At 57.5% G+C, this 13,853-nt stretch overlaps 1 protein-coding gene across 1 annotated transcript in view; it reads right to left on the bottom strand.

The window, feature by feature from the left end:
• Positions 1–11,408, bottom strand: part of TMPRSS2 (transmembrane serine protease 2) — a 30,972-nt gene extending 19,564 nt beyond the window's left edge. Inside the window, exons 1-2 of the mRNA XM_036446834.2 lie at positions 11,385–11,408; positions 2,413–2,483 (exon numbers count right to left, since the gene is read on the bottom strand). Coding sequence (XP_036302727.1) covers positions 2,413–2,427 — 15 coding nt within the window. The 5' untranslated portion in view covers positions 2,428–2,483; positions 11,385–11,408. The remainder of the gene's footprint in view (positions 1–2,412; positions 2,484–11,384) is intronic.
• Between the last annotated feature and the right edge of the window lie 2,445 nt (positions 11,409–13,853).

Raw genomic sequence — 13,853 nt, forward strand, 5'->3', positions numbered from 1 at the left:
TTGCTTCACTACCGGCCTGATTGCCTCAGCCCCTGCCACTGTGGCTTTGTCCAGAAGGAAGTCAGACATATGGAAGACGTCTGGTCAATCCTAACCAATTAGCAAATTACCCTTTTATTAGTACAGATAATTGACATGTAATATTTATTAGCTTCGGTGTCTAATACAACATAATTTGATATTTGTACAAATTGTGAAATGATTACCATAAGTCTCATTAACTTCCATCTCCATACATGGTTAAAAAAATTTTTTTCTTATGAGAACTTTTAAGATGTATTTTTTTAAGAGCTTTCAAATATGCAGTACAGTACTGTTCACTTCAGTCACCGTGCTACACATTGCTCCGGACTTATTTATCTTCTAGCTGGAAATCGTCCTTTTTTTACCTCCCTCACCCATTTCACACATTCCCTTCTTAAGAAAAAGTGTGGAAGTTTGGGAATGAGACAATACCTTGAGAATGGGGTATAAAGTTATCCACTAGCAATACCAGAATTATAAATATACCCATTTTACAGAGAGACACAGTCGGACACTGTCACGTGAGTGACAGAGGTTACCACTTTTACCTAGGCATGTTACTTGCAAATTCCTTTTGTATCTCCTCTTCTCTTACAAAAGTATATCACGTGTGCTCACCATCTCTTATTAAAGGGCATGTACCTTTAATAAGAGATGTAAAGGGTTTACAATTGGGGGTTGCTTAGCAGTTCTGCCTTTAAAAAAAACAAAAAACTTCCTTATGCAGCACGTGCATTTTGTGGAGAGTATGTGAAATTTTGGGGTCCAAAGACGGAAGGTACGGCCCCAGCCATTGAATTGTCTGGGGCTGGTCTGTGTTCTTAGAAAGTCCTTCTTCTCTTCCTTCTTAAAAATGGCCTCTGCAGGCCCAGCCAGGCATGGTTCAGCAGTTGAGCATTGACCCAGGAACCAAGAGGTCACAGGTTTGATTCCGGGTTGCAAGCCTGATCCCCGGTAGGGGGCGTGCAGGAGGCAGCTGATCAATGATTCTCTCCCATCAGTGATGTTTCTATCTCTCTCTCCCTCTTCCTTCCTCTAAATAAAAATATATTGATTTCAAGACTCCCCACACACCTGCTAAGCAGGCCAGTCTAGATTCTCTCAGCCTTCCACCCGCCAGCACCTTCAGTGCCAGCTGGCTGGGAGGTCCCCAGGCAACCTTCCTTCCCCCGGTTGATTTCTCCCCTCCTGTCTTGCTGATTGTGATCTCAGAGAGGACCCGTACTCCGAACAGAGGCAGCTCCATGCTTGGAATTTTAAACAGAGCCTTCAGGAGCGCGTGATTACGAAGAAGCGAGCCAAATGCAGACTCCCGGAGTCCCCCTTCATGTAATCACTCACCAGTACCCTCGTTCTCAAGTCCAAAGAGCACAGGTCTACACCCAGCAGCAGACAGAGAGAGAAAGCGAGATGTAATCTCCCGCCTAAATGGGCAGGGAGGTAAAACAAGAGCACGTGTGCTCGGCCCTATCGGCAGCATCTGAGAACATGCCGTCCCCCCGGAAGGCTGCAGCAAGCACCGCGTCTGTCTCGGTCGATCCCCTTGCCGCGGGCTTGAGATTTAAAGTGGCCCAGGAATCTATAACCAGGGACAAATAAGGGCGGGGAGCAAGGGCCTGTTCTCCAGATACAGGACTTAGAAAATGGTTAGTAACCACAACTCTCCATAAAGAGTGATTCCAGAGCCCTACCAGTGTGGCTCAGTGGATAGAGCATCAACCTGCGGACTGAAAGGTCCTGTGTTCAATTCCGGTCAAGGGCAGGTATCTTGGTTGTGGGCACATCCCCAGTAGTAGGTGTGCAGGAGGCAGCTGATGGATGTTTCTCTCTCATCGATGTTTCTAACTCTATCCCTCTCCCTTCCTCTCTGAAAAAAATCAATAATAGATAGATAGATAGATAGATAGCTATTCCAGGAATAAGATGGACCTGTGAATATGACGGTGAAGGAGGAAAGTGGGGATTCCAGGGAGAGAGAGAGCTGGCGCGGTGCCCGCAGTGAGGACCTGTCCCAGCGTATCAGGAGCTAAGCTACACAACAGTCTGCTGGCCTGTGTCCCCTACACACTTCCTTCCTGGGACTGACACCTCTTAGCAGCATCCCGCCCCCATAGGCACCCACACCACCCTGGTCCTGCCCCACCCCCAACCCCACCCTGAGGGCCTCGGTGAGAACGCCCCTCTCCCACACCCACCCCACAGCTTCTGGCCTCCCCTCTGAGCGGCTGCTGTGTGGCCACGCCCGGCCCCCTGCTCCCCCCCAATGTACAGAAGGCCTTGACCGACCTCCACGGTGCACACACAGTCCCCTCACCTCCCACCCCCGGAACTACCAGAAGGAATGAGGGGACAAGGCAGAGCGCAGGCGCCTGGCAGCCCACCACTTACTGAGTTCAAAGCCATCCCGACTTCGTCCGCAGCATCAGGCGGCGGGAGGTGTTCAGAACGTTCCAGAGGACCTGGAAGAAAGGATGGCAGGACTGCAATCGTTCCATACCTTTAGTTTCCAGAAGGTCCGCTGAGAAAGAACTGGAAAACCGTCCAGCTGAAACCGGTTTGGCTCAGTGGATAAAGCGTCGGCCTGCGGACTGAAAGGTCCCAGGTTCGATTCCGGTCAAGGGCATGTCCCTTGGTTGCGGGCACATCCCCAGTAGGGGGTGTGCAGGAGGCAGCTGATCGATAATTCTCTCTCATCAATGTTTCTAACTCTCTATCCCTCTCTCTTCCTCTCTGTAAAAAATCAATAAAATATATATTTTTTTAAAAAAGAAAAGAAAGGAAAGCTGTTCAGGTGAGAGCTCGCTCTCTTCAGAACCAACTGCCGACTCCCCAAGCTGCCCGCCGAGGAGTCCGAGGCTGCGGCTCTCACCGGCCAGGAGGCCTCGGCCACCCGAGGTCACCTCCACCCGAAGGAGAATGCAGGAACTAGGGACACACACGGTGACTCGGCCTCCAGTTCCGCAGCGGCTGCAGGTGGGCGAACACCTGGCCCGGGCAGAGCCACTTCCCGGAGGCATCCCCGGCCAAAAGGAACCCTCCCTGCACCTCAGGCGGAGAGGACACAGTCACCGCGCTCTCTCGTTCGGGTGAGGATTCAGTGAGCCGGGGCAGGCAGGGCCGGGCACCGAGGGACACGGGCACCCATTTATCCGAAGTGACCTGGCTGGCACCTGCAGAGAGGCGCCCGGCGGCATGAGGAAGCAGCCACGCCTGAGCAGGTGGCCTGGCACTCCGTACCCGGTAGAGGCCACACCTGGCTTTGTAACTAAGCCACGTGGAATCTCCCGTTGTTCAGTAAACACCCACGTGTAAAAAAAAAAAAAAAAAAACAAAAAAAAAACTCTGTGAAACACATCCTCACCACCCACTCCCCCACGGACCAGCCTAAACCCAGAAAAGAAGCTCCGAAGTCATCTCCGGGATGCTTCCTAATCATGAGAAGGAAGCTCTGGGCCATGTGCTTGCTGTCTGGGAAGCGCTCACAGTAATGCCTAGAATAAGGTGACCAGACGTCCCACTTTTGGCGGGACTGTCCCGATTTTTAACAAAGATTCTTTCCCAAAATTGGGACTGTTTTAAAACGCCGCGGGACGCGGGACAAATTGTTAAGAATCGGGACTGTCCCGCCAAAAGCGGGACGTCTGGTCACCTTATTCTAGAAAGACCGTCCACACAGAGAGCCCCATGGGAAAGCCCCACCTGACCTCACTCTCCCTCTTGTGACAAATGAGGGCTTTCACCCACCCTCCCTGCTCTCTGGCAATGACCAGAGAGTGCTTCAAGGAATGGCCTTTGCCGTCGGGCGCACACAGCACGGTGCTCCCGCTGAGAAAGCTCTGGGCTGCGAGGCTGGGGCCAGGTCCGGAGACTTCCCATCGGCACCGTGCCTGGCACACAGCAGGTGCTCCACCAGCAGCAGGCAGCGTGGCGTGTGGGGAAGCCCAGGACCTCTGACCCCAGCTCAGTCCTACACAGGCTGAGACCTGGGACAAGTCAGTGAACGTCTCTGTGCCTCAGTTTCCTCGTCTGCAAAAGGAGGCACAGTAACACCCGCTCCAGGGTCGCCATGGAATGAGATGAGTCGGTGCTAGTGACGCTCTCGGTGCCTGGCACACAGGAAGTGCTGCATACATTTCTGTTCTAAATAAGAGCGAGCTGAAACCGGTGTGGCTCAGTGGATAGAGCGTCAGCCCGTGGACTGAAGGGTCCCAGGTTCAATTCCGGTCAAGGACATGTACCCTGGTTGCGGGCACATCCCCAGTAGGGGGTGTGCAGGAGGCAGCTGATCGATAATTCTCTCTCATCAATGTTTCTAACTCTCTATCCCTCTCTCTTCCTCTCTGTAAAAAATCAATAAAATATATTAAAAAAATAAGAGCGATAGTAAGGCTGATAAAAGTTGAGCAGCCAGTTGGGCAGGGGAGAGGGGGCAGGAACTAAGCTTGGCATTTGCAGGTTTGCCTCTGGAAATCCACCAGCTCAGAGGATGCAGGGAAGCGGCAGGCAGCGGAGCCAGCTCCCGCAGAATGCCGTCTCCGGAGCAGAATGACCATCCGATTCACGAATCTAACAACAGCGTGCCATGAATAAAACAGGAGGAGGCTTTTCAATCTTGGGAAACCCCACTGACGACATCCCCCCAAATGCACCCGGCCATGTATGTACTCTCCATGTCAGCATACAACACAAGAACCAGTTCATGTTGATAGCATAGCGTGGAGGCTTTTTTACGACGAAAAAGAAGCCAACAGCTTTCCAGGTGAGAGAGAATAGCACGGATCTACATACAAGGGGAGGGGTTCCCGTGTAGCGTTCATGTAACATTTACGGGTAAGCCTTCAAATGGCGTGAGGATCACATATTCCTTTACCTTTCCCGCCTCTGCCCCGGGAGGCAAAAGCCTTCTGAAACCTCACATCCGCTCAGTGAGCTCCACTGCCCTCTCGTCTAAGCTGGAATAACCCCGTCACCTTCCCCAGATTGATTTGGACCGAGTCCGGCTGACTGAGCAGGGCGGAGACTGGGGGCCTCTGAGCCAGCTCCCCAGTCACAGGCGTGGATGGAGTTTCAGGAAACGAACACTCGATCCACTGGCCGCCTTCCCAGCTGAGGAGCCTTCTGAAAGGAGCGAGGCATCGGGGCTCACAATCCAGGCTTCCTATTCATCCCAGATCCCTAACAGCGAGACCAGGAAGCCGGAGGGAAGGCGCGGGAGCCACGTGAACGGCCCACGAGAAGCCCGGGGACCCCGCGCCTAGGGCAGCGTGTCCCGTCTCACACAGCCTGAACCCACAGAACCTCAGCACCAAAGCACCAGCCTGCCGGGCCAGCCCCCGGCGTCGGAGGAGACTTTGGAGTAGAAGGCGAGAGTGGCACCGCCTGGGGTGTCCTCCGGCCCAGAGGAAGGGGCGTGGGGGTTCCCCCAAAGGAACCAGCGGGGTCTGAAAGGGAAGCCCACGATCACTCCGGTCCGCTCCTCCACGCGGCCTGTCCGGCCAGGACAGCGGACCTCTGTTTTCGGAGAGGAGCCAGGTAACCTGGGGACGGCTCTGGGCCACAAACCTTCTCTCGTGCCCTTTAAAGGACACCGATGACTGTCCCTCCTCCCCAACACCAGCCACCGCGAGGCACTCTTCCTTCAAGTGGCCGAAAAGCAAACAGGCCTCGGAGCGCCCAGCCCCGCCTCGTCGGCGGCTCCCCGTCCACCGCACAGCACAGAGCCTGGTCGTTTCGGTCCACGGGGGCCTTCCCTTCAGGGAGCTGAGTCAGGCCTGAGTCACCCGAGGGCCTCGGTCAAACCCCAGCTGCACCCATGACATCATAGGCCCGGCCCCAAACAAGCATCGCCTCTTCTCCGGGTGTCTCCGGATGTCCCGGCCTACCTTAGCCAGAGGCCAGTTTGAAAAGCCACCCAACTAACGCACATGAGCTCCGTCTCAGAGATGCACCCAGGGGGTCAGCGGTGTTCCCTACCATGGAGGACCCACTGACTCTCACCTCCCACTCCCGCTCAGGCATGTGCTGGGGTGCAGCCCCCCACGGGGCGCCTTCCAGGGGTCACCGGCGTGACGCACCGAGGGGCCCCAGCTTCCTGGACCTCAGAATCCGTGTCCCTTCATCCAACGCCAAAGCAAGCAACCGCAGCAGACACTCCCTACGCAACGAACAAATGGCCCCCTCATGCCTCCGCCGCTGCCCAGAACCACATCACACACAAAAGGATGCTCTCATGCCTGCTGGGGACAGCACACACTGTTAAAAGTAACAGGTTAAACCGCGGTTCAATACAAACAGTGCTCGGCATTCAGACAAACGGCATATACAGTGGTGAGAGAGAGAGAGGGGGGAGGGGGGAGGAAGAGAAAGAGAGAGATAATCCCGCAGGAGAGGTACTGCCGGAAGCACCAGAGTTTCTTTCTCGATGAATGCCTCATTGTCCGGACAACCTTTTCAGGGCAGGCACTGGGTGTGGCCCTTTATTATTATTTTTTAAATCCAGCCTGTATCCTACAAAGAAATGGTTCCGACGCATTTCGGGTTCCAAAGGCCAAGTGAGTAGGAGGCAACGTAAGAGTGAGAGAGCCGGGGAGCCTGCACCTGGACAAACCCCGCAGGCCCAGGTGTGCAACGGACGGGTCCAGGTCTCTCCGGAGGGAGTCACACGGGCCACCCGAGGTCCCGAGGTCAAAGCCCGGGGGTGAAGGAGCTGGCCACAGTCGGCCTGTGGAGCCGGGATAACCGGCTGGAGCAGGGTGCGAGAGGATGGTGTAAGTTCCCAGCACCACGTCCAGCCGCGATGAACGCTCCGCGGTGACAGCGACAGCTGCCAGGATTTCCCTTCCGGTAGCGAAGGGGCTGTTACGTGGAGGGGATCCGTTTGTGTAAATCCGAAGGACAAACCCAGGACCACACAGTCAGAAATATCAGAAAGCCAGGTTTCACGCAGCCCAGGGAAACCATGTTCAAATGTCCACTGGGTCGTCTTGGAAAGAGCAGAGTTCTCACACTTACACCCATTGGATCCAATCCTGGAAGACCGTTTCTTAAGAATATTCTAGCCAAAACCGGTTTGGCTCAATGGATAAAGCGTAGGCTTGGGGACTGAAAGGTCCCGGGTTCGATTCCGGTCAAGGGCATGTACCTTGGTTGCGGGCATATCCCCAGTAGGGGGAGTGCAAGAGGCAGCTGATCGATGACTCTCTCTCATCGATGTTTCTAACTCTCTATCTCTCTCCCTTCCTCTCTGTACAAAATCAATAAAAAATATATTTAAAAAAAAAAAAAAAAAGAATATTCTAGAACAGAACCGGGCGTTCGCTGGGAGGCCAGGCACGATGATCAACTATGCTGTGCGGTCAGAAGCTCGAAGCAGGAACACTAAACCCGTCTCTCGAAACCCCAGCTCGAGGGCCGGAATGAGGTCAGGTGCGGCGTCCCGCCAGGAAGGCCCCTTGGAAGGCGATGACCTTAAAGGGAACCCGACACTGGCTCTCCGGCCACACACGGACCCACAGTAATGAAGACCGGCTTTGTTTCATCTTCCAATTCGGCTCTCACTTGGAAATATTTATCTGACCAACGTCCACTGGCCGCCATCGCCATGCCCTCTCCCCTCAGCCCTTCTCAAGTCCCCCCTCTCCCAGCTCTTCTGTCCTGGCGTGAACTTCCAGACATCGGCAGCCACCGCGGTGAGCTCCGAGAGCCCGCCAAACCGTTTTTTTTCCACACACACACACACACACACACACACACACATACACTCACACACACATACACATACACTCACACACACTCACACACACATACATACACACACATACATACACACATACACTCACACACACTCTCTCTCACACACACACATATACACACATACACTCACACACACACTCACACACATACACACACACTCACACACACACATACATACACACACACACACTCACACACATACACACACACACACACACACACACACACACACACACACACGCGCGCGCGCGCATTGATGCCTCATGGCCGTCTATAGTACAGACTCTAGCCACACAGACCCAGTGCTTGGAGGTAGCCACCTGGAGCACGGCCTTTCCTTTCTCCCCCTCCCTGGCTCTCCTCTAATAAGAGCAAAAGCCTGTCTTTGAGTCGCTTCCTTCTTCACACGCCAGTTTACAATCCCCAGAACACCCTGCCTGCCTTTCTCCGCTCCGGGCCATTTCCCCCGGGTCCCAGTTCCTCTTCCAGGCACTGTCCGGGGCGGGACAAACCAGGTCCCAGGCTGCCTGAGCTCAGACTCCTCCAGACGGTCTCCCAAAACTGCTGTGTGGTCAGCCCGGGCCTCTGCTAGTCTCAGGATGGTACGTGTAGTTGGATGTCGCCTTCCTTATACCAGGGCCCATTGCCCTGGGGACTTGCAAGCCAGAGCTCCTCAAGATGGCCTGTGGTGCCCCCCTACCGGGAGCCGAAGGAGCTCACCAAGCCCAGCCTAGGGCAGATCTCAGCTCTTAGGTCCTGACACCTTTGCACCCCAAGCCCCCCGAGGCCACCTGATGTCCTGGGGCAGACCCACCCGCAGGGCAGGTGCCCTGGAGAGTAAGGAGGGGCAGGAAGAGCAGCAATGCCCAGGAGGGTGGGAAGTGGGGCCCTCTGGGGACCAGAGCAGTGGGAGAGAGCAGAGATGGGAAAGCCCTGAGGGCCCTGAATGCCCCTCCAGGCCCTCCCCGCTCCTCCCCAGCAGGCCCAGCTTCCAATCCTTAAGTAACCAAACCGACTAGCGGATAAACTGACCCGCTCACCTTGCCTTTCTGCTTTCAGGCCCAAGGCTGAGACTTGAGAGGCAGTTCCCAAACCGTGAATTTTCTGGAAGGTTCAGAAAAACAGACTAGCTGCCCCCAGAGTCTAATGCAGAAGCTGAACCAAGACAACGACCCCATACTGTTTGTTACAAAGCTCCCCCAGGACTCCGTCACCAGCCCGGTCCCTGTCCCGGTCTCTGCTTCCTGATGGACCGCCCCCTTCCACCGGCAGGCTGTCCTGTCATGTGACCAGGCTGCACCACCTGCAGGACACTTCACAGGCGCCTTGTCCCTCGATGCCTCATCAGCCAAGGAGGTCAGCCCCACTGAGGAGTCCCTCTCAGATCACCCTGGAAGGGGTCAGCACACAGCCCAGGGGGACATTAGCCTGGCCCTACCACATGAGGCCCTGAGCCTGTCCTCAGCTCCCCTTTCTCCCCTCTCCTCTGCCTTTCACACATTCAGACCCCCTGGAGTAAGGCAAGGGAAGTGGCAGGTGCCAGCCCAGAGCCAGAGGGCCTGCCCTCATCCCCAGTTCTCCAAGCCACCTCACCTCCCTGCCTCAGCTTCCTTCCACTTCCCTTAAAGAGGTAAGGAATAGTGCCTTGCCCGGAGGAAGTGCCACAGCCACATTCGATTTGCTCTCACTCTGAGACCAGTGTGGCCAAATTCCCGCTCCTACAGCTCAGGGGACTGGCCGGGGCGGGGCAGCCAGGGTGTGGGTGCCAGGCTCCATGGCACTCCCAACCCCATTGCTAGAAGGCTGACCTAGGGGGCATCCATGACAAGGAAGTCCCTGGGGACCAAACCAAAGGCCAGCCTAAGAACAAAGGCCCCTGCGGTCACCAGTTGCTATTTTTGGAAGGCGAAACCGAGGTGCGAATGAGCAATCAGGGGGGGTCCCAGCCCAAAGGACGCACCTCCCGCCAGGAGTGGTTGCTGCTCAGCTGGAGCCCTGGCCTCAATCTGCCCAGCAGGACAGAGGCAGGCCCCACCTCCGGTAAAGCTGGGGGAACAGCGAGCACCCCTCTTGAGGGGGATCCCCATCAGCTGGCCCACCAGACCCCTCCAACTCACTCAGCGGCGGACCCTGGGACCCTGGCTCCCTCCGAGCCTGCGCCCCAGGTCCCTCAGCCTGGTTCAGCTCAGCCCCACTCCCTGGCCCCACCCTAGTCCCCTCGGCTGGTCCCTTTCTCACTCCCGGAGGGCCTCCCACCTCCCAGGCAAAGTCAACAACCCTCCCTCCTCACTCAGGTTTTGCAAACACCTCCGGCAGGACTGGCCATGCCGCCCTGTACCGTAACTTTCCACTCTTCCGGGGACTCCCCTCAGCTGTGGGCGCCTGTGTCCCCCCTATTGTAGCGCAGGGACTCCCAGCGGAGCGTGTTTGAACTGAGGGGTCCGCAGCCTGAAGGCTGGGCCCTGGGGACCCCGGCTGACCGACCAGGTGGACCTGGGACGCTGCGCCATCATTTCCCTCCCAAAGGAGCCACTAGAATTCCCCCGTAGCCTGAAGCCTGTGCACCCCGAAAAGACAGACATTGAGGGCCACTGCGCGACCCCGGCGGCGGGGGCCCACGGGCCGCACATGCCGCCCACAGCCGGGCCACCTGCAGGCAGCGGCCGCGGAGTGGACGCACGGACTCAGGCCGGAGAGCAGCTCTCCCGCCGGACCCGGGGCCGCGGGCACGGCGCCCCCTGCCCGGAGGTGCGCTGGGTGCCCGGCCGGTGCCCGGGTCCGCCAGGCGGTGGACCGGAGCGCCCCGCGCCCGTTTCTCCCGCGGAGAACGCGCGCCCAGGGCCAGCCCCGCCGCGCCGGCCGGTTCCTGCGGGGCCGGGGCCGGGGCCGGGGCCGGGGAGCGGGTTCTCGGGGCGCCGGGGGGCTGGGGGGGCCGGGGCGGCGGGCAGTCCCCCCCTCCCGCGTCCCCCGGTGCCCCGCGCCGGGACCCTCCGGCCGCCTTCCCGCCCGGCCCCGCCGCCGGCCTATCGCCCGGGATCGGAGCGGGTTTCCAGTTTCCCGGACCCGGGAGGGCCGGAGCGGCAGCAGGAGTTCAGGTAACACGCCTCCGGGGCCGCCGAGATTTCCCCGAAACAAAGGAACGGCCGTCACGCCGCTGCTTCCCCGTTACCGACGGGAAAGGCGCACCGGGTCCCAGCCCGGCCCCGAGGACAGGCGGCGCGGGCCGGCTCCGGCCGCGGGGACCCCTCCAGGGACCCCGAGGCGCCGTCTTCCCGGCCAATGAACTGTCCAGGGGCCCACAGACCGTCTGCCCTGGCCCCCCGCACCCCGCAACCCGCACCCCGGCCGCGTGACGCCGGGGGTCTCCAAGCTGCGCGCCCCGGGGTCCCCGCACGTGGTGCCCTCCGGCCCCGCTCCGCCCCGCACCGGCTACGCTGGCCCCGCGCTCCCCGGCTCCCCCTGCCGCCGGCCCCGCCGCGCACCGGGGTCCCCCCCCCCCCCGCCGCCCAGGTTCCCCCTCCCGTGCCCGAAACCCCGTACCCCGCACCCGGCACTTCGCACCCCGCAACCGGCACCCGGCACCCCGCACCCCGCGCCCGGACGCTCACCTGCCACCCCGGGCCAGCGCCTTCCTCTGCTCCTCGCCGCCCGCGGAGCTCTGGCCTTCCCGGTCCGCGCGGGAATCGCCGGTGCCCCCGGGCTCGCGCTTTAACCCCGGGAGGCGGCGTCCGAGCGCCCGGGCTACACCCCCAGTGCGGGCGTCCGGGCCGGGGCGGGGCGGCGGCCGGAGCGCAGATCGGATCCGGGAGGGCGGGGAGCGGGAGGCGGTCCCCGTGGCGGCCCGGGACGCGCTCCAGACCCAGCGGGGGAGGAGGGGGGACCCGGAGGGAACTGGGGACAGCCCCGGCCCCGGCCCCCTCGGACACTTCAGGGCTGGAAAGGGCAGCGTCTCCCGCCCAGAGGCCGTTGGTTGGACCTCGTCTGTCCTGGGCACTTCCAGCCCCACAACTCGGTTTGGATTAAGGAGGGAGATTCCCGGGAACGCAGATCGGAATCCCTAGTCATCCCGGGAGCTGCTGCTTCCAGAGGCGAGCTGCTGTTGATGGCTGGCCCCAGTTCTGCCGAGCCCTGCCCCCAGCCCTGCCCCAGCCCTGTCCCGGAGCCTGCCTGGGCTGTGCCCTCGGCGAGGCCCCTGGCACCGCTGACCCAGGCACAAGCCCCGGAGGACGCCCAGGACCCTCCCTGGCCCTCCTGAGCCGCCCGTCTCCCCCTCAGGCCCCAAGTCCCCCCCCCCCCCTTCCTCTGGACGTCCCAGCAGGGGTGCCAGGCGTCCCCGCCAGCCCAGGCAGGGGACAGGGGATGAGGAATGGAGTGAGATAAACTTTGGTCCAGAAGGCAGGCTTCCACCCCCACCACTCCCTCCGTAAGTGGCTCTTCCCAATGCTGTTCCTACACCATGGGGATGGCTTGGGATGGGGGAAGCCCCAGAAAACCTATTCATCCCGCCACCTGTTGCCTTACCCGCCCCCCCCCCCTCCCGTGGGCAGGTCTCCTGGGAGCTGGACTCTCCTGGTAATCCTTCCCCCTCCTCTGGCCTAGGGGACTGTGCTGCCCGTGCCCCAGGCCTGCCCTCTCCCCTTCCTCCCTGTCCACGTTGTTCTAAGGCAGTGTTTCCCAAACTTCTGACACATGGGCACCCCTTCTATAATTTTCGTAACGCTGAGTACCCCTCATACTCATGAGAACGAAGAATTAGGTGCAGCTAAGCACGGTGCAGTGCATATCCCCCCCAAACTTCGGTGCAACGTGTACCCCACCAAACTCTTCCCGTACCCCTGGGGGTACGCGTACCACACTTTGGGAGACATGGTTCTAAGGAGACCCTCCAGGACCATCTTTAGCAAATAGGCCAGGGCTGTTCTCTCCTGGTGGCAAGTCACCAGCTAGCAGTGGAAGGTGTGCCCGGAGCCCAGGAGGAATGACACCATTGTTCCCCAACCCCCCAAAGGCCACTGCACATCAGAGAGCTGGGAGCCTCCACTTCCAGCCCTCCTGCAGTGCTTTTCCTCAACATCCATTCCCTCCTGTTTGGGCAGCACTCTGGAATTTTTGTTGGGGTGTGCGCACCACCACCAGCTCATGGAGCCAACCCCTCTCCCCCCCAGGGCAGGAGGTGGGCATACGGTCACCTGGCTTAGAGCTGAGTCCTGTTCTCTGCCAGGTCCCTGCCTCGGAGATGAACACACCCCACTTGGCCAGTGAGCGTGGAAGCGTGGGCACCTGGGGCTTGGGGGAGAAGGAGAATATTTCCTACTCTCCTCGGGGAGTTTCCAGAACCCCTCTTCCTTGGGCTGGGTGGAAGTCGTCTCTGAATGATTGGTCGGCATCGTCCCATCATGGGGAGCTGGTTCCAGGATAAAGATAGCTCAAGAAAGAGGGGGAAAACATTTCCAGACAAATCAAGATAATCTCAGAAGGAAATGGTAAGCCAAGAAAATGGTAAAAATGTGGGTAAGTCTAACCAGATATTAACAACATAAAATAACACTGCTGGAAATGTTTAATTTGTAAACGTAGGAAGTAAAACAGCAACAAAAGTAGAACTATAGTATTGGAAAATAATAGCATAAAAGCCTAATATTATCCCTAGTGGAATGAATAAAATTAAAGTATTTCAAATATTTATTATTCTGGAGGAGAATAAACATACCGAATAACTTTAGACTTTGTTGACTATGTTTGTTAAAAAGAGAATTACAAAAGAATAAAAGTGGAGTACATATTGATTGTGCCTAATAATGTCAAAATGTCTGCAACTTAATTTCAAATGTTTCATTTAAAGTAGAAACAATTAAAAATAAATAAAACAAAATAGAACCAATCAGATAATGGGGGAAAATTCAATAAAACCAAGAAAAGTAAAGCAAAGAAGAAGAATGAAGGCAGGAAAAGGAGTAAAGTTGAACCCAGAAGAAAAAAAAAAAGAAAGAAAAATTATAGAAATATATACAAATACACCAACAACCATAATGCATCTAAGTGCTCCAAAAGATTCCGTTTATATGAATAGACTTTTT

The sequence above is a fragment of the Pipistrellus kuhlii genome, unplaced genomic scaffold, assembly GCF_014108245.1.
Source record: "Pipistrellus kuhlii isolate mPipKuh1 unplaced genomic scaffold, mPipKuh1.p scaffold_m20_p_2, whole genome shotgun sequence".
Classification (NCBI taxonomy): domain Eukaryota; kingdom Metazoa; phylum Chordata; class Mammalia; order Chiroptera; family Vespertilionidae; genus Pipistrellus; species Pipistrellus kuhlii.